General features: G+C 42.7%; 1 protein-coding gene across 2 annotated transcripts in view; it reads right to left on the bottom strand.

The window, feature by feature from the left end:
* Positions 1–24,819, bottom strand: part of GALNT9 (polypeptide N-acetylgalactosaminyltransferase 9) — a 262,959-nt gene that overhangs the window by 154,830 nt on the left and 83,310 nt on the right. For both annotated transcript variants that reach the window (XM_059713445.1, XM_014598425.3), the window contains exon 3: positions 595–761. In XM_059713445.1, the coding sequence (XP_059569428.1) occupies positions 595–761 (167 nt within the window). The remainder of the gene's footprint in view (positions 1–594; positions 762–24,819) is intronic.

Raw genomic sequence — 24,819 nt, forward strand, 5'->3', positions numbered from 1 at the left:
TCCCTAGGTAGACAAGAGAAGACGCTATCCTCAGAAAGACTCAGTAGCCTCAATTTCCTGTTTAAACATAATTGTTAAATTTGAGATTTGGGGCTATTCACTAACATACTGTCCCGGTGGAAATTTGGCAACTGAATAAACTGTCTGAACCCTTAAAAAAACACCAAGTTTTGGTAAAGTTTTATATTCTGTCAAGAATTTTATGCAAGAACATATTAGATCTTACAAACCTTACTGATGCCAATATGTAATTACTCAAGTGGGTCATTTCTATAATTTAATAGCACAACCATAATGGGCTCATGGGACCAGATCTGCAGTTGGTCAACGCTACTGACTTCAAGGAAGATAGTCTGATTTTCATTTTCACCAGTTTGAGATCTAACTTTTTATTTACAAATCAGAAGTTTTATTTGTGAATTTCCCCAATCCATCCCATTTAGATGGGCCCTGACTGAATTCCCATTCAGGCAAATATTAGAAAACTCCATTTAAATAGAAGCAGGCAAGGTAGTCTTGGTTTACATGCCAGTCCCATTAGGAAACACAAGATAAAACACATAAGAATAAAAGGCAGATGTTAGTAATGTTCACCGTTATCACTGTTGTCATCCACCAGAATGATCTCCTTGAGCAAATGGGATGGAGTATGGTTCACAACACTGTGCACAGAGCGCAAGATGACAGACAGTGCCTCGTTTACAAAAATAAACACCACCGAAATCTGGGGCAGGTCATCAGGGTAGGTCATCTGCTTGCACCTGTAGAGAACAAGGCAAGAACTAAAACCCAGTAAGAGACTGAGATGTTAAATACATGGAAAAAAGGGTTTCACATCCCTCCTCCCCAGCATGTGGACATACTGATCTTGTTCATTATAAATGACTGTAATAAATGGCATCCCCAAGGTAATATTCTATTCGGGTGCAAATAAAGACCAGTTTAACACAAAAGACAAATCACCTAGTTAAGTGCTGCTAACGCTTAATCAGCTTAATGAAAAAAGAACCATACATTTGCTTATGCCTGCATGTAGACAGGATTTGTGGGCAATTTTAGTTTCAGGAAAGTTGAAAGTGTCTTATAAAAATGAAGCAATACACAACCTGTATCAATTAATATATTTTGCTCTAAGACGCTAGAAAAAGCATCACATTAAGGATTGTAGCTCTGTTCCCACTAATGTCAATGGGATGTTATTGACTTAAATAGAAATAGGATGTGGACCCAATTTTTCAATTAGCATCAAACTAAAAACTGTGGAGAAATTTTGAAAGTTAACTCCATGAACACCAAAGCAAACTCCACGTGTCCATGCACACAAGCCCTTGTCTTGTCAGCTGGGCACAGGAACATAGCTAGACAATTTTGGGGCCTGAGCAGTGGCGATGCATGGGACAGTGTAGTCACCAAGACCAGTAATGGCTGCTATTTTTGTGCCCCCACCCCAAGTTAACACCTAGGACTGGTGTCTCATTTGCACCCACCCTCCCCCAACACACCGTTACACTAATTTAGGGGTAATTACAGGACTTCCAAATGCATGCCTTGAAGGATGCATTTGCAAAATGTACAGCCACAATTTGGTCAACCACATGTTTCAAATTCTATTGCCTTGTGTCTATACTTCATGAGTAGTAGTTTCCACTAGCTTTGCTGTTACGTATTGGTGATGTTCATTTATATGGACTACTGAAACCCCAATAGCAAATAAATATTCTGTACCAATAAATATTCTGTACCCCAAGTTCAAAATGAGAAAAGGTTGTTAATTCAAATTAAATTTGTCACTTCAATTAAAAATACAGGACTAAAATATGCTGGTGGAATTGGAAAAGATTGTAAGTCATGCAAATCTCTCCTGTAGAAATATCTGTTACCTAATGTACAGTCTTGTAAACCCTACCCAGTCTCTTTTTGCCATCATCTACGACAATGGTAGGTAGACAGAGAAATAAACACAAGTGACAACCACCATCTAATCCAGTGCAAGAAATACACAAAATACAACCTTCTTCAAACCTCCGAGTCAAATGGGGGGGAACTATGTTCCCTGCACCCACCCCAAACAAAGGCTAAATTTGTTGTAGTGTGGTTGTGACTTTATTAGGAATCACCCGGTGCTGGGGGAAGGCTTGGTCGGTCTCTCTGTCCCTGAATGTTCAAGAATTAGAAGATGGGGAGAAACAAAAAGAAGAGGTTGCCATTACTATGACACATCTCTATTTTTGAAGAGATAAGCATCTCACCAATGATGTCTGGGCTTCTTGCCCTAGAAATGCTGGCATGTGCATATCTGTGCTGTTGGTGCATGTCAATTTAAGAATCATTCTTAGGCATAGCTGATTCATACAGGTAATCATTCTTCCTCAGACCTACAACTAAATGGTAAATGATGCTGGCCATCACAAGGTTAGCATTTAAGGGCGTGTAGACTAAGCAGGGGCCCTAAATTGAAGCAGTGGGTTTTTAAAAACACCACTTCAATTTGGGGCCGATTAAACCCCCATGTCGTGTGCACACCTGACTTACCTGCCTCTCTGGCAGCTGGGAGAGAGGGCGAGTGGTTCCTGGGCTGCAGGAGGGGCTGGGCTTCCCTCCATGGCAGATGTTCCCTCCCTGCCCCCAGGCGGCACCCACCCACAGGCACCCGGCTCCAGTGGTCCTGGGGGGCACCACAGCCACAGAGGGAAGCACCGGGCCCCCACACACCTCAGGTGGGCAGGCAGACTCCAAGAGGGAGGGGGCCGTGTGGGAAAAGATCAGGCTCACCACTTTTCTTAGGCAGAGCCTGCCTTCCCAGGCTGCTGCCAGGCTGCCTGCAGAGCTGCGGAGCTGCACAGAGCCTAGCGCTTCGCTCCACGGCTGTAGGGGAAGCACAGTAAAACTCCTCGGAGTAGTTTTAGTTTGCTATGCCCCAAGTCATTTAAGGCGTGTTACACTGCTGAATTTTCTACAGCAGCTGAATTAATGCACAATACCCCACTGAGGCATGCAAATACCGACACCATTAAAGTGGTGCAAAAGTATTAACCCCACTTTAAAAAGTGTCATGCACACACACCCCTCGTTTCATCTACACATGGCCTAACACAGGGGCAGGCAATTATTTCAGCTGGAGGGCTGCTTAATGACTTTTGGTGAGCTGTCAAGGGCCGCAAGAGTAGCCACACCCCTGGTCGCCATCTTGCAACTGGAAGCCCCACCCCCTAACCCCTGACCTTTGCCACTAGCAGTCCTTCCCCTTGCCCCAGAAGTACTCCTTTTGGGAAGGGGTTTTGCTATCTAGGAACCAGGAAAAAATTATATACTAAAAATCAAACATCTACAATAACATATTTTAATTTTATTTTTAAAAGATATTTTTGTCCTGATTTGTGTGCATTTGTGTCATGTATATGGAAGTACCCCGCCAGCACTGCTGTTGCTGCAGTGGTTCAGTGTGAGCAGGTGAGACCGTAGCAGGCATGGGGCAGGGCTGTGCACATATCCCTGCCAGTACTGTAGGGCTGGGGCCAGGGGCGGTGGCAGCCAGGAGCTGCTGCCACCTGGGTTGCCTAGAAAGGCTGTCCAGCTGCAAAGCCACCCCAGTCCTGCTGCACGCTCAGGGGGTGGCAGGACGCATCATGGCAGGAGGGTGCCTGAACCGGATGGGACCAAGGGACTCGCCGTGGGCCTGATAAAGCCCCTCCGCAGGCCAGATCTAACCCACAGACAATATTTTGCCCATCCCTGATTTAACAAGATACAAATTCTCTGCCACATCAGGGCAGTGAATGAGTGGCAGCAGAATCAAACTGCATCTACTGATGCTAACACAATGCCAACACAGCTGCTCTTGCAGCAACTCTCCTTCCACAGGGACAGAAATGGACTGGCTGGGAGATTGGTGTAGTCTCTGATCCACCAATCTTGCCACCACCCTCCTAGCAGATAACAGCTGTCTGACAGGAAGAGGGTGCAAGCCTCTTTGCTGATGCCCCTCTTGTATCATGGGAATTGCAGCCTTTTGCAGATTCAAGGGGGCTAGAGGTGGAGACATAACCTCTGCCAAAATCAGGAAGAAAGGATCATCAAAAGGCACATGGTTACTAGATCATGACACAAGAAATAATAACACAACCTAAAGGATGTTATTGGTTTGGCTGAACAACGGGGGCTTAGTTGCTCTTTCTTCAGGAAGGGCTAGAAACATCAGGTAAGATGGGGCCCAACTTCTGTATTGACAGACAGTGAGAAACAAGCTCTGCCACCTCCCCAGGCCCTTACCAACAACTATGGGAAGAGAAACAGGCCTGGAGAAGCAAAAAGTGACTTGCCAGAACCAGACAGCAGGCAAACGTCAGAGCCAGGAATAGGACTGAGATCCCCAAGTCCCAGTTCAGCGCCCCGTCTGCTGCACCATGCTGCCTTGTTTTAATGAAAATGTCTCCCACTAGCAAAGAAACCAACGTAAAAAATTACCTCCATGTTCTCACAGTCAAAAGCCATTCCAAATTACCATGGCAATTACCGAGCCTCTCCTCTAAAATACTGCTAATGATACCACAGAAAACGACTTTTCCTGCTCCTATGCAACTTTCTGACCTCTTTGCTCATCACTTCAGCATAATGATTCCCTTTTCCCCTCCTCCCACCATTAGCAGTTATTTTGGGGGGATGACAACTGCTTGACTGCTAGGTAACCTCTGGAAATCTGTTATGAAATTTAGAAATGAACAATTATTCAGGATTCCCACTCGTTCCAGTCTTATTTTCAGTCTTGGCATTGATTGTAGTGTTACCATAGTTATTTAAAGTCCACTTGTGAGGGACCTGTACAAGAAAGAGGACCACTGGGCATAACTTCTGTATGAGCAGCACTCTTGTGTCATCTAAAAATAACTGGGTTTAGCAAGAACTGCGAATATTGTGATAGTTAGATTCTTTACTTGAGTTTCTTTTTGGATCAGATTCTCCTCTTGCTTGTGCCAAGTTTCTGTTGGAAGTGAACCGGGATAAATCATTTTTAAATGCACCAGAGGCACCAGTGAGTAATAAACTGGAATTCCTGTTATGGGAGATGGTATTTTAAAATAGTGCATAGACAAAAGCAACAGAGTAGCAGGCCCCAGGAAAAAAAAGGCATCATGAGTTTGATTCTGCTCCCATCCTCATTTATACATCTGGAGCTGGCTGGGTTAGAACAGGGTGGGCAATTATTTGGGCTGTAGGGCCACTTAGGACGTTTTGGTGAGCTGCTGTCAGGTCAGCACCCCGCTTCCCCTCCCTCACCGTGCTGGGTCAGCACCCTCCCCACCCCCCACAACAGCTCATCAAACTCCCTAAGTGGCCTCCGCGCTGTGCTGGGGGGGGGGGCGGGCTGCGGGTGAGCAGGGAGCAGCATCCAGGAGTGAAACGGGCAGGCAGGGCTGGGGCTTGGGATCGTGGGGTGGTGACAGCACAGGGCCAGGGCCTGAGGCAGAAGCTCAATCTGCAGCCCACAGAACCAGTGCCCATCATGGGGATGTGCGGGCAGAGGATCATAGCTCTACCCTGGGCCCCGACGCTGTGCTGTCACAATCCTGGCCCATGATCCTGGCCCTACCCACCGGCCCCACTCCTGGCCATGATTCTCCACCCATCCACAGCCCCATCCCATCCCATCCACCTGGCTGCTCACTCTGCCCGCATAGGTTCTGGCTGGTCTCCACGAGACTCTATCTGATAGATGTCATGTTCTTGCAAGATGAGAATTGGACCTTCTATTAGTAGTACAAGAATGAACATGGCAACTGAGATGATGCCAGGGTAGCCTGAGAACAACTGCAGGCCAATATCTTTGCTAAGCCACTGGATATGCCCAGTGTACTCCAGGTACCAGGTAGATGGTTCCAGCAGCCAAAGCACTGAGCTTAGAGAACAAAGATGGTCTGATGTTTAGGGGGCACTAATGCAGAATATAGGAAGTTTGGATTTAAGTCACTTAGGGACCTTTCATACCCTTAGAAATCTGTCCTTCGGCCTCTCTGTTCCCCCTGTGGAAAATGGGGGTAGCATATTTCTCCACTTCACTAAGAATGGGAATGCAAACGCATTTAAGAGTGAGAGGCAGTGAACAGTAGGGGCCATAATTACCTTAGAGAGAACACTCACAAAATAAATGAGAAGAGCTGTCTCTTCTTTCTGGTTCAGACCCAAATGTATGCTAAGCATTACCCATGGCAGAAGTTGCATGAAACAGAGAAGTCGTTCCACTGGCCTAACACGGGAAACTAACTAACTAAATAAAAAAAAAAAAAAAAGGATGTCACTAGCCACACATACAAGCTTCTCCTTATTGCCTCAACGTACTGGCAGGAAAAGCATCTGAAGCACAGGCAATGCTGAGGCAGGCAACAGTGCAAACCTGTCATGGTTTTACAGTGGGTGAGTACAAGAAAGAGGGCGACTGTCAACTATATAGCAAATCCCAAATTCATGATAGGTGCACTAATGAAGACAGAATCCCTTTCGCGGGCATGGAAATTGCACAGAGGAGAACTGCAAACGGGAGTGCTGACTAGCATGCTTCAAGGTGCTATCACCTTGAGCTGAACCTAATTTCTAGGTTTGCCTTAAGGTATCCCTGAGGCCAGGGGTAACATCAAATAAGAGGTAGGTAAAATCTAGTGACCTAAGTCAGGGATATGCGAATAATCTTCCTTCACTTTCTGCTCCTGATCTTTTATTAAAGCTGTTTACTGATGAACTGGGAGCACCCACGAGAGCCAAGGTTCCTGTTCTTATGTCCTAGCTGAAACCTAAACCAAAACTTGTTGTTTAATCTCTTTCTTTCCTTGCCCAATTAGGTAGTTAAATCAATGAATTATTATCCAAGAGCAATTGTATTTGTTCTCTGTTTACAAGGCTGTTTTCCTATCCAAGTGCTCAGCAATTACTCAACTCTGTGGTGCACAGAGGGGCACCTGTAATAAAATGAACTATTTCAACATTGTCGTTTCTTTTGGATGGAGTCATTCCTGTCCTCTCAAACAGTAACTTGCCTTCAGTGGATTCTTCTACAGCTCTATTAGCAGAACATTTCTGGAAAGCAATTTAACATGAAGCTTGCCATGTACGGAAGAGGCTGATCTAACCCTTGCTTAAAAGCGTATCTATTTAATTACGGCTTTTGCTAGACATGGTCTTCAGGAACTGCTAGACAGAAAAAGATAGAACCTGGAACTTAATAAGGATTGAAATCCATGTCATGAATATTTATTTTACTTAATAGATTGGGGTCCCTTCCAGCCCTACATTCCTATGATCAAGGTCTTATGAATAGAGGAAGAAATTAGATTGATAAGCACATTTTCGAGTGATTCAGGACCCCAAATCCCATTGGTTTTCAGTGAAACAAAGCTCCTAAGTACCTAAGTCAGTTCAGAAAATGAGATGTTGATGTCTAATAGGCTTAGATGCTTTCAAAAGCCCCATGAGGGGCCTCTTTTGTTCAGCATGTAAACACCACTGAAAAGCTGGCCCTTGGGCTCCTTCAGAGCTTTTTAAAATGTTACTCAAAGATAACTGGCAAAAAAATGGGCCACATTTTCTTGTGATGTAAGCAGGTACAACTCTAGCGAACTTAATGAAGCTAGGCTGGGCAAATTTAGTTTAGTATCCACAATTTTCTAACTCAGTAAGCAAAAACTGCTGGTATCAGGAGGGGTTATTTTAGAAGACTCACTCACTAGCTTAACCTGCCATTCCATCATACTAAACACCTCCGAGCACATTTCAATTTATGAATCTCAGCAGTCCCAGGCAATGGGATTTTTTTTTTTGCATTCTTAAAATTAAGCATGCACTTCAGTGCTTTGCTAGATGGAGTCCTAAGCTTTTCCTATTGCATATTATAATAAGGAAACAACAGCAGCAACTTCAAATTAATACGCTCTTTATGCCAAGAAGTTCTAACCAGCACACGGATTAGGAGCCAAGCAGTTACATTAGCATTTTTGCACAACAGTGTCTTTGATGCCTTTAAGCAAAATCCACACCTATCATACCACTAAAGTTGCTAAAAGAATGTGTCTATGTTGTAACACCTACCACAGAGCCAATGCATCGCAGTGGGGAACCCAGTCCCATGCGTCATGGCTGTTAAACCACCATAGCAAAACCTAATTAGGGTCATTCCATAGAAAGACATAAATGGGATAGAAAATGCTGTGACAGACAACATGCAGAACTGCAAACAGTCACAACTCCTTTTCCTTACTGATTAATTGCTTCCCATTGGCAATTTGAAGACATGACCGTGTCTGCACATATTCTTTTTCCTCTGGTCAAGGAATCAGCATATTTTCTGCAAGCTGCTGGTTAAGATTTCACCCACTAAAGGACCCGGAGCAATTCTAGCTCCCATCTAGAGTGACAATGCACTGGCTATTGGGTGTCTTAGGGAAGCCTCACTGGAACGCCTCCTTGGTTATCATCACATCTCACCAGGAACCGACTGCCACACCCTGCTTCCTAGACTTCCTCTCCTGGATGACATTCATAGCTCGTCTGTCCATGGGCCACAACTGAAACACTTTCTCCACTGGAAAAAAGAAAATTGTGAGCAAAGTCTGATTTTTCCAGGCTTCTGTGGTCTGTCAGGTTAGACTTCCAGAGACAGTGGCACCTCCTCCAGCATGGAAAATTAAGAAGTCAAAGCTGCAAGAAGCCTTCAGGGCTTTGCCAGGAACTCCATTCAGATTGAGTATGTTACCATTAAAGAACCTGTGTAAAGGGCATGTGCGCTTTTATTTCTGGCAGTGCTAATAAAGGGATCTGTTCACTGATATGAAGCGTGTCAGTGCTTTAGGGAACACCCGAGCCAGAGGAGATGTAGGACCTAGGGCATCAAACATCTTGGGGACATGTGGGGAGTGGGGTCTACTACAATGTGATGAACAGCAACTGCCAGATGAAAGGGGCCAGAAGAGAGTTAACCATTCATATCTCTGCAACCCTATGGAGACTGGTAAGGATGTACCTGAGAATAGAGATTTGACTGGCATGGTGGTTGTAGTATGCCCAGCAAGCGTTTAGCATTGGGTTTACCCTAAATACATGCCATGAGAATGAATCCCAAGCCCTTGTCTCATCTCCCACCTTCCCAGCAGTGACAGAGCACCATACCTGCCAGAGAGCAGCACCTTTCCTCGGTGACTAGCACAGCCTTAATATGACTTTGGCTTAGTGACTGCAGGCAACCTGCAATACCAGACATTGGTGCAGCTGAACAATGCTGCAAGTCAGCTAGAGATGGATAAGACGGTAAGAGCTGATGTGTGATATAGCCCTCCTGGCTCCTAGCACAGAACAGGCTGAGCACTACCCCAGATCCAGAGGCACCGTACTTCTGTAAAGCTGATGATGGATCCCTAAGGCAAGAGCCCTCTCTGCATTGGGTTTCCAAAGCCCAGGGTAGAAAGACAAGGGGAGGGGGATTTTCCCTTTAGGTTGCAGAGAGCTCAATATCACAACATTTTTCCACTCCAGGGGTGATTGTCACATGGCATCTCCCTTGTGCAGTCCTGTTTCCCTAATGGCACTTTTCCTAATCCCCCAAACCTAACCAGAAACACTTTCTTTTCAGCTGCAGGTAAGCAGGAAGGCTGCCGGTTTTGCAGACCAGCACTGTGGAAGTAACAAATGTATTGACAACAGCAACAACAAAATGTTCCCAGATTAAAAACCAGGCCCAGGATAAAACAAAATGGTCCTTGACAGCACATCAGCATCCTCCTGGCAGCCTGTGGAGCTGGAGGGAAACCTGCTTTCAACTGGGCCCTCTCTCCCTGCTCTCTTTTGCTCTGTTTGCATTTGATCCAATATAAAAGTGTGAATTCCCTACTTTAACAGAGCCTTTTATTTTCCATCTTCCAAATCAATTTGAGCTGCACCATTTTTTTGAGTGGCTGACACTGCTGCAATGCTGGTAGTTCAGTGGATTACCAGAGGAAGAAAATCTTCCCCAGTCTCTTCTCCACTCCCCCCGCTTCTGTATCCCTTCTGTATAGCATCAAAAATGAGTTTTGCTTGCAGACCTTAATATACCAAGTTTGGAAATGGATTAGGCAATATACTTTGAGATTTCTGACTGCTACACCCTCTAGGAAGAAATGCAAATGGAATTAAAGCTGCTTCATAAGTCTTTAAAGTATTTAATATAGAATATGTTATCCCAAAAGAACCAGTGGGATGGGTACACCTACAGGTTTATCTCTTGCATCTCAGCTACAGACACCTGCTGCACATGCTAAAACCTGACTCCAAATACCAGCAGCAAAAGAAAAAGAAACACTTTGTTCCTCAAAGAGTTTTAGAAAGGAATGAATCATACCTCCCAGCCATTATGGGTGGAAGGGCATTGGTATTCAAGTGGTAAATGAAAAGATAAGAAAGAAAGCAAAGACGGTTGAGTCCCAGCTCATTAGCACAAACAGATTTCTTTTAATGTGTAGGTCTGATTATTTTTTTAATATGGATCTGTGCATATTTTACGCAGTGTCTATTCCCAACACACTTAAGTGCATGTTGACCTTTTAAATGCACACAAATGCTCCTGTGACTCCAAATAGAGTGGTCCTAATCTACAAGAGCTGAAGATCTAACCGCGTGCATCTCCTACCCCCCATATAGTTAAACGTCTGTCTGAGATACCCAATAAGGGTAGTAAAATGATTGGGTTATTGGGAACTGAAACTGTCAGGCCATGAATTCGAACTCCATTCTGACTTTCTACTGACCCTGATCATTTTTTCCCAGTGAAAGGTTATATTGTGGACTGTTATATTCCAGGACTTCTCCTTCCAAATGAGTAACAAATCTTTTTCTCCTATTTTGCTGGATTAGAACAAAGGAGCAAAATAATAAACTGCTAGATTTCATAGACATTAGGGTTGGACGGGGCCTTGGAAGATCATCGAATCCAGCCCCCTGCCCCAGGGGCAGGAAGTCAGCTGGGGTCAAAGGATCCCAGCAAGATAAGCATCCAAACACATCTTAAAGGAGTCCAGAGTAGGTGCTTGCACCACCACTGGAGAGAGTCTATTCCTGGCCTTCGGGACTCGAGATGCACTCCTGTTCTTTTCTTTGGTTTCTAAAGAAGGGCTGGCACGATGCGTTGATAATGTAAGTGCCCATCAATACATCTTATCCTAAATGAAGAGATGATTGAATCTGTAGCTGAGCAAAAGAAGCAAACCATAGTACTTTCAAGAAAAAAAAAATCTAGTAAATAGTGTGCCTAGGAGATATTTTCCCTATGGATGGTCCTTTCCAAAGACCCTCTCAGAAAGAATAGCCTTTGTCTGGAGTCTTTTTTATATCACTACCAAAGAAATCAACACATTCTTCTTTCTCTACACTTTAATTTAGTTGGGGATGTGCAAGATAAGGTTTGAGCCAAGTTGGAAGTGCATGGAGACTTGTTATTCGAGACAGCTCCTCAGAGCCATTAGCTTAGCCCTAATGATCAAAGTTCTCTCCAAGTAACAGCTAAAAGTGCTCACATACTTTTCTCCCACTCTAAAAACATCATTACATTTGTATCTGCACTGACGAGCTTGGAGGCTCTGCACTAACGCTGTCTGCCGTGTCTGTTCATTTTTTGGATCACTGAGCGATGCTTGTGTTTGTCAAAATAACGGAGGCCAATTTCTGGAGTCCTATCTCCCAATTCTATATTGCAGGGCAAACTGCATTAATGTGCTGCAGGAACTGAATGTAATGACAAAAAGATAGCAGTCCTTCCATCTCTACCTACAGGTGGAAGATCGTCCTCCAGTCCACACGTTATTGAAGAGTCCTTTGTCAGGATGTTAAAGAACCCGGGCACGTGTGTGTAAGTCATAAAAATGAGTCTCCAGTGCTTCAATTTTTTGCTCTTCCTGTAACTTGACCTATTTTGTTAAGCTTTAGGTTTCATCCAAGCTCCTGAATCAAGAACAAAGCCTGCAAATCATTTGTGATTTGCACCCTCTTTTTCCATTCAAACTTTTCCTTTAGATGTGTTCTGTGAAGCCATCCAGTGTTAATCCACCGAAACAGAGGTGTCAGATTTCCCTTGGGCTGGATCTGGGGGTGCCTTCTGGGCTGGATCCACAGAGCCAGAGGTCACTGTGGGGGAGTGGTAGCCCCACTGGTGGTGGAGGGGGTCTGGAGGGCAGCAGCAATGTGGATCCAGCAGGTAGTGGGGCAACAAGGGTTGTATCTGCACAGCTCTTGCTTGTCCCCTTTAGCCATTCCTGGGTGTATAATGAATCTATTCTCTTTGCAAACCTGAATCAAGGCTCCTACAAGGTTTGACACACAGACAGACTTCTCTTTCAAACCTGGAGCCCCAGCAGCCATCGGTCAGGTTCCAGGCAAGCGAAGGATTTGGATCTTGCTCTTTGAAGCAGGGACTGTGTGTTCTGAAAGTTGGGTCATTGCTCAACAGTGTCAGTGCTCAGCCAAGAACAACAGCAATAATAATAAAGCAGCAAAAGTCAGCCAGAGAAATGATCTAATCCTTTTCCCCTATGTGTCAGCTGCACATTTAACACCATGCAGCAATTCTACGGTCATCTCCAGAGTTCTCATTAATTGTGAGAGTGAGCTCTACTGTAGCGACTGAATCCTCACTTGCTTCTTTCCCCGTTTTCCTTCTTATTTCAACCCTGCATTTTCTTCGCATTCTTGAGTCAAATAACAAAACACACTCATGCCACTGCACTTTTAAAACAGCCTAATTGTCTCATCTATAAAACACCCAGAAGTAGCTGATGCCCAACCATCAAATGCATTCCCCTCACGGTAGATACAAGCATGTGCCAGAGTAGAATCATTTGTAGGAGCTTGCCACATTTCTACAGAGAGGTAGGGGACTTCATGATGGTTGGAAATTTTTGAACCCGAAAGCTTGCTTAATAATTGTTTTCCAACTATTTAAGTTGGTCTAATAAAAGATATCAGATTCACTCAAAGAAACTTGTCTGCCTGTGTCCTTAGACCAACACGGCTACAACCTACACCCCTGTAGCAGAAGAACTTGCACTTTAAATAGGAAGCCATCTACACCAGCAGTCAGCAAGCTTTCCAGGCTGTGGGCCAAAGTGAACGAACTGAAGTCAGACATGGGCAGGTGCTAGGATGCAGCCAACATTGCCGCCGCTTCTTGTCACCACAGCACGTTAGGAAGCACCCACCACTGAAGCCCCTTATCCAGAGGTGATATCCAGCCCATGGGCCTTTGGTTGCTGACCCCTGATTTACACGGTGGCACCATCTCTCTTTCTTCCTGTTTTCCAATCACAAGGTCAAAATATCAAAGATCTCTCTCCTATGATATGTCTGTGCAAACCTTTGGAGCGATGACATTTTCAGCTCTACCAGATTTGGATTGCGCACTATGGCTGCGGATAATCAAGTGATGAAAGTCAATATTGGACTTCAAACATTTTATACCACCTGATGTTCCAGCCAATAGTTTGATTATTATTTACTATTTCTGGTGCGGTAATACCTAGAGGCTGCAGTCAGAGACTGGAGCCCAATTATGCTAGGCACTGTACACTCATAAAACAAGAAAATGGCCCCTGTCACAAAGAACTTGCCCTCTAAGTTTAAGACTCATACACTGGCGGAAATGCTCCTCTGAAGTCAACTTAGTTACACAGCAGCATCACACAGATGCAAGGCAGAGGCCCAGTGATCAGTGAGTGACTTCTGATTTACAACAAGTAATAGAAGAATCAGACCCAATACCTCTAATATTCATTTTTCTAATTATATACATAACAATGCTGAAAGTAGTTCCAATCGCTTCCACAATGAACCTCTTTGTTAACGCGGTGGAAAATGGATAAAGACTAAATCATTCACTGTCCTGTATTTCTGTAATCAAAAAGGTTACCGACAAAAGTCAATCACAACTTGAATAAATAATATATTTTGAAACACCATCTGTAAGAAATTTCCACTCTATCCCCTAGTGTGCCCATCCTGATCTGCCTTTGGCTGTGTGCACGCTGAATCACAAAGCATTAAACTGATTGGAAATGAGTAGAGAAGCCAAAATATGCTTCAAAACCTGCTAAAAACCCAAAGAAAATCATATCCCCATATGCCTTTATTTTCTATTTTCTGTTGTACCTCAGGTAAAAAGAGAGTATTGAAAAATACTTCAAAGAAAGCCTCAAATCATATAAATCTTGACTGGCTTCAGGCTGTTCATCAAAAATTCAAACCCCTAGAAAGGTTAAAAAGGATCCTAGTTCTAATTTCACATGAACCCGGGTCTCCCATATTCTATGGCAAACCAGATAAAACTCGATACTGGCTAAGTTGTGCTTTGAGATTTGGGGCTTTTTGAACTTGAAACTTAAAGTAGGATTCAGGCTTATGTAAAACCAAGTGAAGTGAAACAAAAAAACCCAGATAAAATTCAATGAAGTGGGACCAATTTATACTAGCAATTAATTTGATCCAAAACACTTACCAGCAAAAATATCCAGGAACACAGAAAGTTTTCTGCAAATCTTCTGAGAAAAGTAATTTTGTATTTTTATTTGGAAACTTGAGTCTATTCTTATTTGTAAAAGCTACACTTCTCTAAGGAAGGAACAGAAAGAGTAGCATGGGATCTGTCTGATCAAACCTGAAACATCCCAAATTTCAAATAAAGACTCTGCAATGCATGGCAGCTGATCTACAGACCAGGATGTATTTGTTTAAGTTAGGCAGGATTTTTTTTTTAAGTTTATATATATACACTACACACACACACACACTATATATATATATCTCGAAGGCATTCACAAAGTTTGCTGCTGCTTTCTTTAAAAAAAAACCACCATGCCGCTTACTGCCACTTTACAGCTGGAGGTCATTGCCTTTCACTTACCAAAGCAAAAGGCAATGCAGTCATCTCTTCAGCTGCATCCGTAATTGTGATCTCCAACATGCACCCCTATTGGAAAATCCTTTTCTTTTCCATGGTGACATAGCAAGCTCCAAGGAGGGAACTTTTCATTCTTTGGGCTAGGAGTGAACTGAAACAAGCTTGACTCAGTTCATGGTAAATATCTAAAAAGTGTCTGAATCTGAAAACCTGGACTGGGAGTCTCAAGACAACATCTTTTCAAATAACTTGTCTACCTTTGCACTTCAAGAGCTCGCCATGACTGAGGGACACTAAGCTAAGTGAAAAGTCAAATGAATAATTTGGAATAAATGATTTACTTGAGGAATTTAGCTGCTTCTTCCATCTGCACAATGAGCAGATTGCTGAATCCCCAAAGTTATTCATTATTCAAATGTATTATGCAAATGTAGAAGGTTCTTAATACTCTTTGGATCCTGAGGAGTTAGCTGCTGGTATTAAATAGTCCAAATTTGAGTTAAATTGCTTAATTTTAACTGACCTGATACATTACTTGGCATTGCTTTGGTTCACTGACTGGACATCAGAGGAAACTCTGTAATTTTGTATAGCTATGCAAGGCAATGGGAAAGGTTTCAAAAGGCAACTATGCTGAAGATCTTCAAGGATTTCATTAAGGTCTTTACTGTCATGTTGTTGTGCGAGGAGGAGGAGGAGGAGGAGGATGGTGGAACACAATCATTGCCCTCTATTACCTCAACTAACAATGTTTTATACGGTCTTGGGAGGAAACACCACCATGTTTGGCAAACAATCCTTTCTTAATGGGCTCTTCTGTATTTCACAGGAGACCTGCTTTAATCTCTGGTCAAATCCACTTATGCAGCAAGACGTGTCATTCTATCCATAGACAAATACAGAACGACTGAAGGAGTAAATAATCAAACAGGAGGTCAGTCAGGAACTGAGCAAGTCTGTCTTATAGCTGAGCTTGTCCTGCTGTTACTACAGTGCAAAGACATTAATATTTTATGCTCCTAGCAGTTACAATGCCATTTACAACTTAGTCTGCAAGCTGCTTCCTCCTGGTAACTGGAGTGGTCTGAGGGCTCAAGGAGGGAACGGTGCCTTATAGAAAGGGGGCAGAGGTGGAGGGGGTCGGAGAAGGGACAGAAAGAATTAACCTATAGTCTTGGAATAATTCTGGTTAAAGTAACCACCAGGGTTTTTTTTTCCACCTTTCCTTAAATGGAACAGTTTCTGTCAGACTGAAAGTAGGCCAAGTTTATGGTATCAGAGAAGAATTATGATTCAGCATGGGCCTGTGTTCCAAGAACAAATGCATAAAGAACATTGATTTAGTGCTGAGAATGGGAGCATTAAATCCATGATGTTTAGATGCTTTCTATTGGATTGAAAAAAAGAAAATGGCCACAGTAAAAGTGGGTTTATGAAAGGATGTCTCACAGATAGCGAGGCAGAGAGGACAAAGCAAAGGTATGCACACAGTTGGGGCACAAAAACATCTCTATCACTATACCTAATTAGCAGCAAATGATGAAGTTCATCTGAAGACCTAAACAGGCTTTGGATCTGATCCATATAGTACATGTGCCTTCTACCTACCATACAGACCCAAATACTGTAACCTTGTTCTAACTTTAGGATATATTTTCTGTGGCCTAGATCCTGCAGGTATAGCTCAGACAAATCTCTAGTTTGCATCTTTGCTGGGTATCATTTGCAGAACTCTCTCTTATGCACTGTTTTTAGTGCGCAAGTCCCAGTAACCAGCAAAAGCACTTATGCCCATCTTACCTCCACCAGGATTTCTTATAAACTTAGAGCTAGGAATGCGGTGAAATGCTTTGCTGGATGGAAGTCTAATTAAACTTTTTACAGCATTTTTTTAAATTAAAGGCTAGCTAAAGCTGAGCAGTATAGTATGAAACATGTCTGTGAGTTTAAGCATATAAATACTTAAAAGCAAAGCAGCCAGTATATCTTGTGGGGTGATTATTTTTTATTGGACCAACTGCATGATTGGGAAAGATTTGAGACAAGCTTTTGAGCATAAATTACTCTTCTTCAAGTCACAACTGTGCGTTTGCTCCAATAACAGATGTCACCCCAAACTTGCATCTTGCATATTTCCTGGGCAAATCAGGGCTACAGCATCACTCCCGTGCTACCTCAGCATAAATGTAAAAAGGAATTTCTTATGCTGCATTTTATTTTCCATCTCAGTTATGTACAGTCATTTTATTAAAAAAAAAAGAAAAATCATCTTGTCCAGCACAAAATATGAACTCAGCAATACCCAGGAACTGATTGCAATGCTCTTTTAAAAAGGCACTAAAAGAACTGTTTCCTGACCAGTCATCTTAATAAAGCACATGTCCCTCCTAAACATGTCTCTATTAAGAGGCACTGACTGAATCAAGGTTTTCTTGATATCCCTGGAAATCTTGAGTTTTTCTGGATTCTGGTATATTTGCTCCCAATGGATTTGACCGTTACAAACTTGTAAAGAAGCTAAGAGGCTCGCTCCATATGCAGGCCACCAAAATCCATATTAGATTCTCTATCCCATAAGGCCTTATTAAAGAGGCAAGGATTTTGATGTGCGATATCTTTCACTGGACTAGTTGCGTGACTGGGATACACTCAGACCAGGTTTTGAATGCAAGGCATTCTTCTTCAGGTCACTCTTTGCTTTTCAGCGATTTCCTGAACCATACCAGCTACAGCATCACTCCAGCAACTACCAAGACCTTATCAAGTTGCTTCACATTGAAAATCTGTGAAAAATGAAAGCAATGGCTGTGCTGACCATGAGGGAGCAAAATATTTCATATGAATCCAAGGAGAATGAGTGCATTACTTCTGTAATTTTGATGCAGGAAGTAACTAATTCACTCTGATTCAGAAAGACATTGAAGCACATGCTTAAGTTTTCACTGAAGTAAAATATAAGCATGTGTTTGAAGGTAAATGCACATCTAAACTCTTTCCTGGACAGGGCTGAACTTAACCCTGTGGTTAATTACTTTCTTGAACCAGGGGCCTAAGAAACTAAAGCAAGTCTTGCACAGCCAACACACTCTCTCATAAGAGCATACATATGCACACACAATACATGCTTTTTTCGGTCATCGTTAATTCCCTTATTTATTGCCAATATAAATTGTTTTGATCTGCTCTTTCAAGCCAGTGACTTCCAAGCTGTATTCCACAGGCAATAACTGACCTATTGAGTCATTTTTGTATTGGTCCACAAAACAAATATTTTCAGAGCTGCAGCTTTGGTGTCTGGAGATTGATGAGAGCTGTAGAGAGCATTCGCTCTTTCAAATACTCTGCAAATGGGAAGAGCTCTAGAATCAAATGCATTGCACCACTGAGAGATGAATATTCCCCATACCTATTACCCCAGCCATTTCAAGTGGCATTCATAATGATGCCATTTCCTTTCACTTTTCCCTTCCACCCTTGATCTGTAGATATAAATGCTCATTCCTATTTCACCTACTGTATTTGCCGCAAACATTAACTCACTCCTTTAAAGATATTATTTCCATGATTCCAGAGGAAATTGTCCCCCAAACTATCATGCAAAGGAGTTGAGTGTTCCTTGACGGTTAAACAGAATACAGATTCACCACCCTCTTGGGTACACTTGGGTTAATAATACCAAAGCAGTAAGCCAGTGGTGCTAGCTCCAGGTCATGTATTTATATTCAGGCAGTGAAGAAAATATAGGAGCAAAACTTCCATGTCAGTTTTATCTTGAGTTCAATGTAAACTGCCTAGTGTTCCTCCGGGGGAACTGTGTCCTAATGAGACATCCACGAAGTGAATGATAATTTACTCCAGGCTTCTGAATGAGACAAGTACCCGCTTTTGGCTAGAAATAACTGGCTTTCCTTCCGCAGGCCTCTTTAGAAACTTTACATGGACATTTTCATTGGGTAGAAGAACCCAAATCATTTTTTTTTAAATGTACTGTTGCAGTTAGCACTATCCTGCCACAATCTCTGCAACTGTCTGCTACAAAGGTAAAAGTATATTTTATATCACTCTAGGCTAGCCCAGGTTAGGTCACCTTAAAAGATAAAATATATAACTACAGAACAAATAAAGACTGAAAACACAGAGTAAATTGTGTACTTGTCAATGAAATAAAAGAAGGAAACTAATTAAGTATCTATTTGACAACCGGTAGGCAATTTAAACAGGTAAAACTGTGACCCCGTTAGGATCAGTTTCTAAAAGCCAAGAAACGGGCAGCCTGCTGCACATGAGATAGACAATTAGAGATGAAAGCTCTAAAGCCTGAAGGCATATCATGTATTATAGATATTACAAAGTGGGTACCCTGTGTAGGCCTAACATCTTGTATTCCACGTTCAAAAAAGGGACTGAATAAATTCATGGATGTTTGGAGATGTTTCCTCTGGCATTTCTAAAACACTAATGGTTGCTGTCAGGTACGGTATTGAATAGGGGTTAGATCTGCTCTGACCCAGTATGGTTCGTCTCATGTTTTTATCTGGTGTGCGTTTACTAGCTATCACTTCCTTTTGCCCTTAGTTCAGTTACAATATGATGGTTTGTGTTTTATTTTGCGGTATGAACCAGTGGTAATATTTGTTCCATCAGACGGTTTCCTGATGGCCACTACACCTTGGTAAAGTATTTGGTTTACCGCCAGCCTTAAAGAAATAATGCTATGGACAGCTTAATTTCCTGGAGTTCTTGGGTTTCCCTTGGGTTCTCCTATGCAAGAGTGACCAGGTCTGAGCTTGTTTAGCTTATCAGCTCTGAGAGGAAGGCCTGGAGGAAGTCATGTACAAAAAGCCAAGAACTTTCAGACTTACTAAAGAAACAGTAAATAGCCCCGAGATTTTCCAAACTACAGGACTGTCTTGCCATCTAATAAGCAGGCATATTTCAGGAGAAACAAGATGCAGGAAAGCATTTAAAGTCAAGCTGGAGTGAAATGGTCAAGCTGTCCTGTAGGCAGACCAAGATGCGGAGCTTACAGCATACCTGCTGGGCAATGCTAACCTACCTCTGGTTCTAGCTAGCCATAAGAGCACCTTACTTTTATAAGCAGTACATTCAGTCAAAGCAAGCGGCACAAGCAAGCCAAAAAAGCATTGATGCCATTAAAATGAAACACTGGGCTGACTTGGAGTTCACAACTCACTTTTATTTCAGGCAGATGAGTAAAACTGTCTGACATTTTGGCGAGTTTGTGCTTTTATCAACAGAACTCAAAACAAACATTTTCTGGGACTTCCACCCCCAAAACTGAAATCTGCTCACAGCTGAACTGTGATGCAAGCCAACCAATAAGATGGATTTCCTCATCATAGGTACCAAAAACGGACATCTTATTAAAGACAAGTAAGCAATGCACTTGGAAATACCCAAGGAACCTTGTCTGCCTTGGAAATATCATGCACTTTAGATCTTGCGCTGCACTAAACTTGTGTACAAGTTTTAAGCAAAATGAGGGGATGACCATTAAATTGCACAATGTTAACGCTTTAAACCCGACACAGACTAAAAAATTCAATTTGATGGAATGCGCTTAAAATATGAAATGGGGACAATACACTATATTCATGGCAGGGTCTGGCTCATTACTTCTCTTTATTCTTTGACATTAGAAAGTGAAGTGTAACATAACATGACAGATTAGAGATTTACAAGACTACCCTTTTCTCCCTGGAACTTATAGCAGGCAACAATCAGAAATATGCCCAAGGGAGGGAAATTAAATGAGCTTTAAAAATGCCACTGCAGAGGTGTATTCATGTTAACTCCAAACCATTCACAGGTAGGAATTATTTTGGATGGTCCTTCCAGAGCTGTATACACACTTGGCTCAGTTTTACAAGGACTCATGTAGGGAATTATGAAAGACCAGCCCGTACTATTTGACGAAAAGCACGGGCAAAATTCTGCCGCTGGTTCAGCACTGCAGAACCTGTTCGACTCTCTGGTGGTCGATCAATAGTTAAAAGCCCATGGAAACCACCAGGAAATGGGCAGGTGAAATATGCAATGCAAGTCTGCTCTGGCGTGCAAAGGAAAAGATCCAAATTCCACACTTTGCTCTATGTGTCTGTAATACAGGCACAGTATCATTTTATAATGAAATGGTTAGCCAATTTATATCAGCTAATATTTTGCTCATTGTTCATCCTCTTTTGATAAAAAGGACAATGAACAGAACAAAGCCTTTTCTGCTCCAATTCTCTAGCGCTTAAAAAAGGGTAATTGCTGAGGATATGCCAGTAGTAGATACCTCTATTAGTGCCCACTTGCACCTTCTATTTGTGTCGTTCCTTCTACATTATTTTGCGTTCCTCTCTGGCTGATGAAATGTTGCAATTCAAGACTGCGCATGTTACGTCTGCAGCCAAAGGAGCCACCGTGGGGGCTGTATCTCCTGCAGAGTATTGGTTACATCTAACTGGCCTTTAAAAAACTTGTCAAATCTTATGCATATTCTTCATTGAGAGAACAATGGGGAATTGCCCTTTTCTAGTGTGATTGAGGCGAATGCTGCAGCTTTTATGGGGGAAAAACTCCTTTTGTCTTAAATAACTTCTAGACCTCTTTCCAAGAGCAATTTGCTTAGTAGTGAGCCAAGTTCTCCATCATGGTGTAGGGGCGGCTGTGAAGCTGCACGCACTGGCCTCAATTCTGGGTTGCATCCTTGTAATTCAATGGCCCCGTAAAGCAGCTGAATAACACACCAGAGAATTCGCCGGGCATGTGAAGTAAAGATGAACTAGTTAGTTCAAATAAATGATTCTTCTTTACCGCTGAATCTTCAGTCACTTAAGAACCAAGCTCAAAAACCATTTTTTTTTGCAGGCTCAGCGCTTCCAGCATGAACTACAGGCAGACATGAGAGAAGTATTGATGAAGGATGCTCCTGTGAGACTTCCAGCCCAGTTTTGCCTATCCAAGAGGCTCAGATATGTTAAATATGGGTTTGAACGCTTCTCCCCAAGCTGAGTTTCTTTTAAAGGTGTGTGCATTCTGGAGCGGTAATGGGCATGCTCAGCTTTGGAGTGGAGACCAGTGAATTTCTTCTTCGTATTTATGCCTAGTAAAGTGCTCACACAAGTGGAAAGCAATCCAAATCAGCAGTGCTCAATTTGGTGGCACTAAGTGGCTCTAAGGCCACAGATGGGTAAGCAGCTGCACAGATCTGCTGCGCTGTCTTTTCATCAAAGACAGTCACATCCTAAAAGGTAAGCTAGCCAGGTTATGCAAGCCTTTTGTCCTTAAATGAAATGAGAGTGCTATGTACTGCACATCTGCCAACTTAAGTGGCTTTTGGCTCAGAGTGAGGAAGAACAGGTAAGGTAGGAGCAATCTGCAGTGATATGGGAACCTCTATCTTCCTTGACAGAAGAGTCCTTTTATTAAAGACGAGTAAGCAATGCACTCGGAAGTATCAGCAGACAAGGTTCCTTGGGTGAATTTGATATCTTTTATTAGACCAACCCAAATGGTTGGAGAATAGTTATTAAGCAAGCTTTCGGGTTAGATTTTGCACTGCACTAAACTCATGTACAAATTTTAACCAAAATTAGGGGGCAGGTAAAAAGTCCCCTTTGCAATTTGCTAAGTTCACATCTAATTCTTGCATGCAATCTCCCCAACCTCTTAAAGTCAATGCTTGTTCTTCTCTTCCTACTAGGTTTTAGGATTATTCTGGTGCCAGTCATATAAAATTTCCCTGCACCACCTCTCTTGAGCCAACTTCAGCAGCAAGAGCTAGGGTCTCAAGCACTGCAAAGAAAATGATATCACTTCCCCAGAACTATGTAAAACTGGCTCAGTCTCAAAATTTTGCTACTATATATCCCATAATGTTCAGCTGACATAAGGCACAATACATTTCTTGGTGAGACGACAACAAGAGAAGACGAATAGCTCTGCCTTATTTATATCAAGGACTCAGAAACGTAGACCCCTCTTTGGGTTCAAACTCACATGCTCTATAAAACAGTGACCTATGGAGAACTGTAGCTTTTTCAGCTCGACTGATCCTGATGCTGCAGTTCCAATGGAGGGAAAAATGCCTTTTCTCTTGAGCAGTACTAGATCTTCTCTGTATTCATAAAGTTACCATTTCTCTCAACATAGTACTTAGTTTAGAAAGAGTAATCTGTGTCTAAGACACCCATGCAGTAGTGGTTTACATTTGACACTGCAGAACATAAGAAGAGTAAATCAGGAAATTAGGTGAGGAAAGTCCTTCTTGTTCATTTGACTCATCCCTGCACATTAAAAGATTGCTACCAAGACTGTATATACTACTGCTGTTAGAAGTATCTTCTCTAGCTACCCCCAGGAGGCTGTTCCATTCTGTAATAGATCTTGCTGGTAGAAAGCTTTCTCTAGGTATTCTTCTATGCTTTTGGTTATCCCCTTCTTAGCTGAGCACATTGTAATGACTATCATTCACCTCAGAAATGGGCAGTAAGGCACTCATGGGCTGCCCATACTGCTCAATAAAGGCAAGATGCAGGAAGAGCATCAAAATTTCCTGTGTTTAAACACAATGCTGTAATCAAGTATTCATGAAATCCCTAGCCTACTGACTGCTCGAATACAGCTTCCATTAAATCTATGTTTATTGGAGCTGACAGTCGTGCAAAATTTGACTTAGACAATTAATATGCAGGAAGATACTGTAAAAATGTAACAAGGGGGAAATTATTGCATTAGAATGTAGGATGGGTTTTTGGGTAAGGTCATTCATTTTTATGATTCTGTTTAATTTAGATTTGCCAGTCCGCCCTCCTTTCATTATCCCATGGGCCAGTGTTAATAATCAAGATCTATGTTATATGCTTTGTGGTATAATTAAAGTCACTGCTTAATTAGAAAACCTAGCTAGCACTAAACAAAAGGGAATCAATAATGTATCTAATGGGAAAAGCCAGAGAGAATTTTTGTTTGGTATCAGAAATAGCTGAGAACTACTGCTGCACATCCAATATCACTTATGCCTGATTCAGACTAGAAATCTGAACCTTGGTCCCCTTAGTCTAGGGGAGTACTCTGATTGCCAGGCTGTTTGCTAGTCTAGAATGGGCATCTTCTAGCATCCCCTGTTGGATTTCTTCCACTTTGCATAAATAAATATTCCTTAGAGCAAGGAGTTGGACCTTGGTCTCATACACCCTCCATGTGTAGCTTAATGGTCCATCTATTGAGTTAGTCTCTATCCTGCTCTATTCTGTTAGCATCATTCTTCCTTGTATAACTAAGTATACATACAAGAATTAGACAGACTGACTCATGATAGTGCTAGCCCAATGTCCAAATCCCTGCAGTAACAAAAAATTAAATCTTTCCACAAAAAGGAAGTACTCCAGAGTACAGACCAGAGTACTGGAGAGACAGAGGGAATGGTCCCGGACCAGCCAAGAGGTGGGTGATTCCAGGGCACCTTGCTGGGATGTCGGACGTTCAAGTCCTTGATCTGAAACAAACTGAGCAGGACTTAACCTGCATCTCCTGCCTCCTGGGTGAATATCCTACCACAAGCATGTTAAACAAATGGCCAGCAGAACCTCTTTATCTGGCCTGATGGGCTACTGGTGGGCATGGGAACTTGGGGAATGTGGCCTGCTACAGAGTCTGGGGCTCTTCGGCCCCAGTGGACATAGCCATTGGCAGTAAGCATAACTCAGTGCTGCCTCACCAAGACTTACTCCCCCAGATCACGCCATCACCACAGTGGCCACAGATCCAGCCCGCACAGAGCCCTGTAATCCCAATGCAGCCCAGACCCCCAAGTGAGTCTGACACCCCTGCCTTAATAGCGCAGTTAATAGCTATTCTGGGATGGATTAGACCTTCAGAAGAGCTGCCCCTCATTTTCATTAAACAACTTC

Source organism: Alligator mississippiensis, chromosome 10, assembly GCF_030867095.1.
Source record: "Alligator mississippiensis isolate rAllMis1 chromosome 10, rAllMis1, whole genome shotgun sequence".
Lineage (NCBI taxonomy): Eukaryota > Metazoa > Chordata > Crocodylia > Alligatoridae > Alligator > Alligator mississippiensis.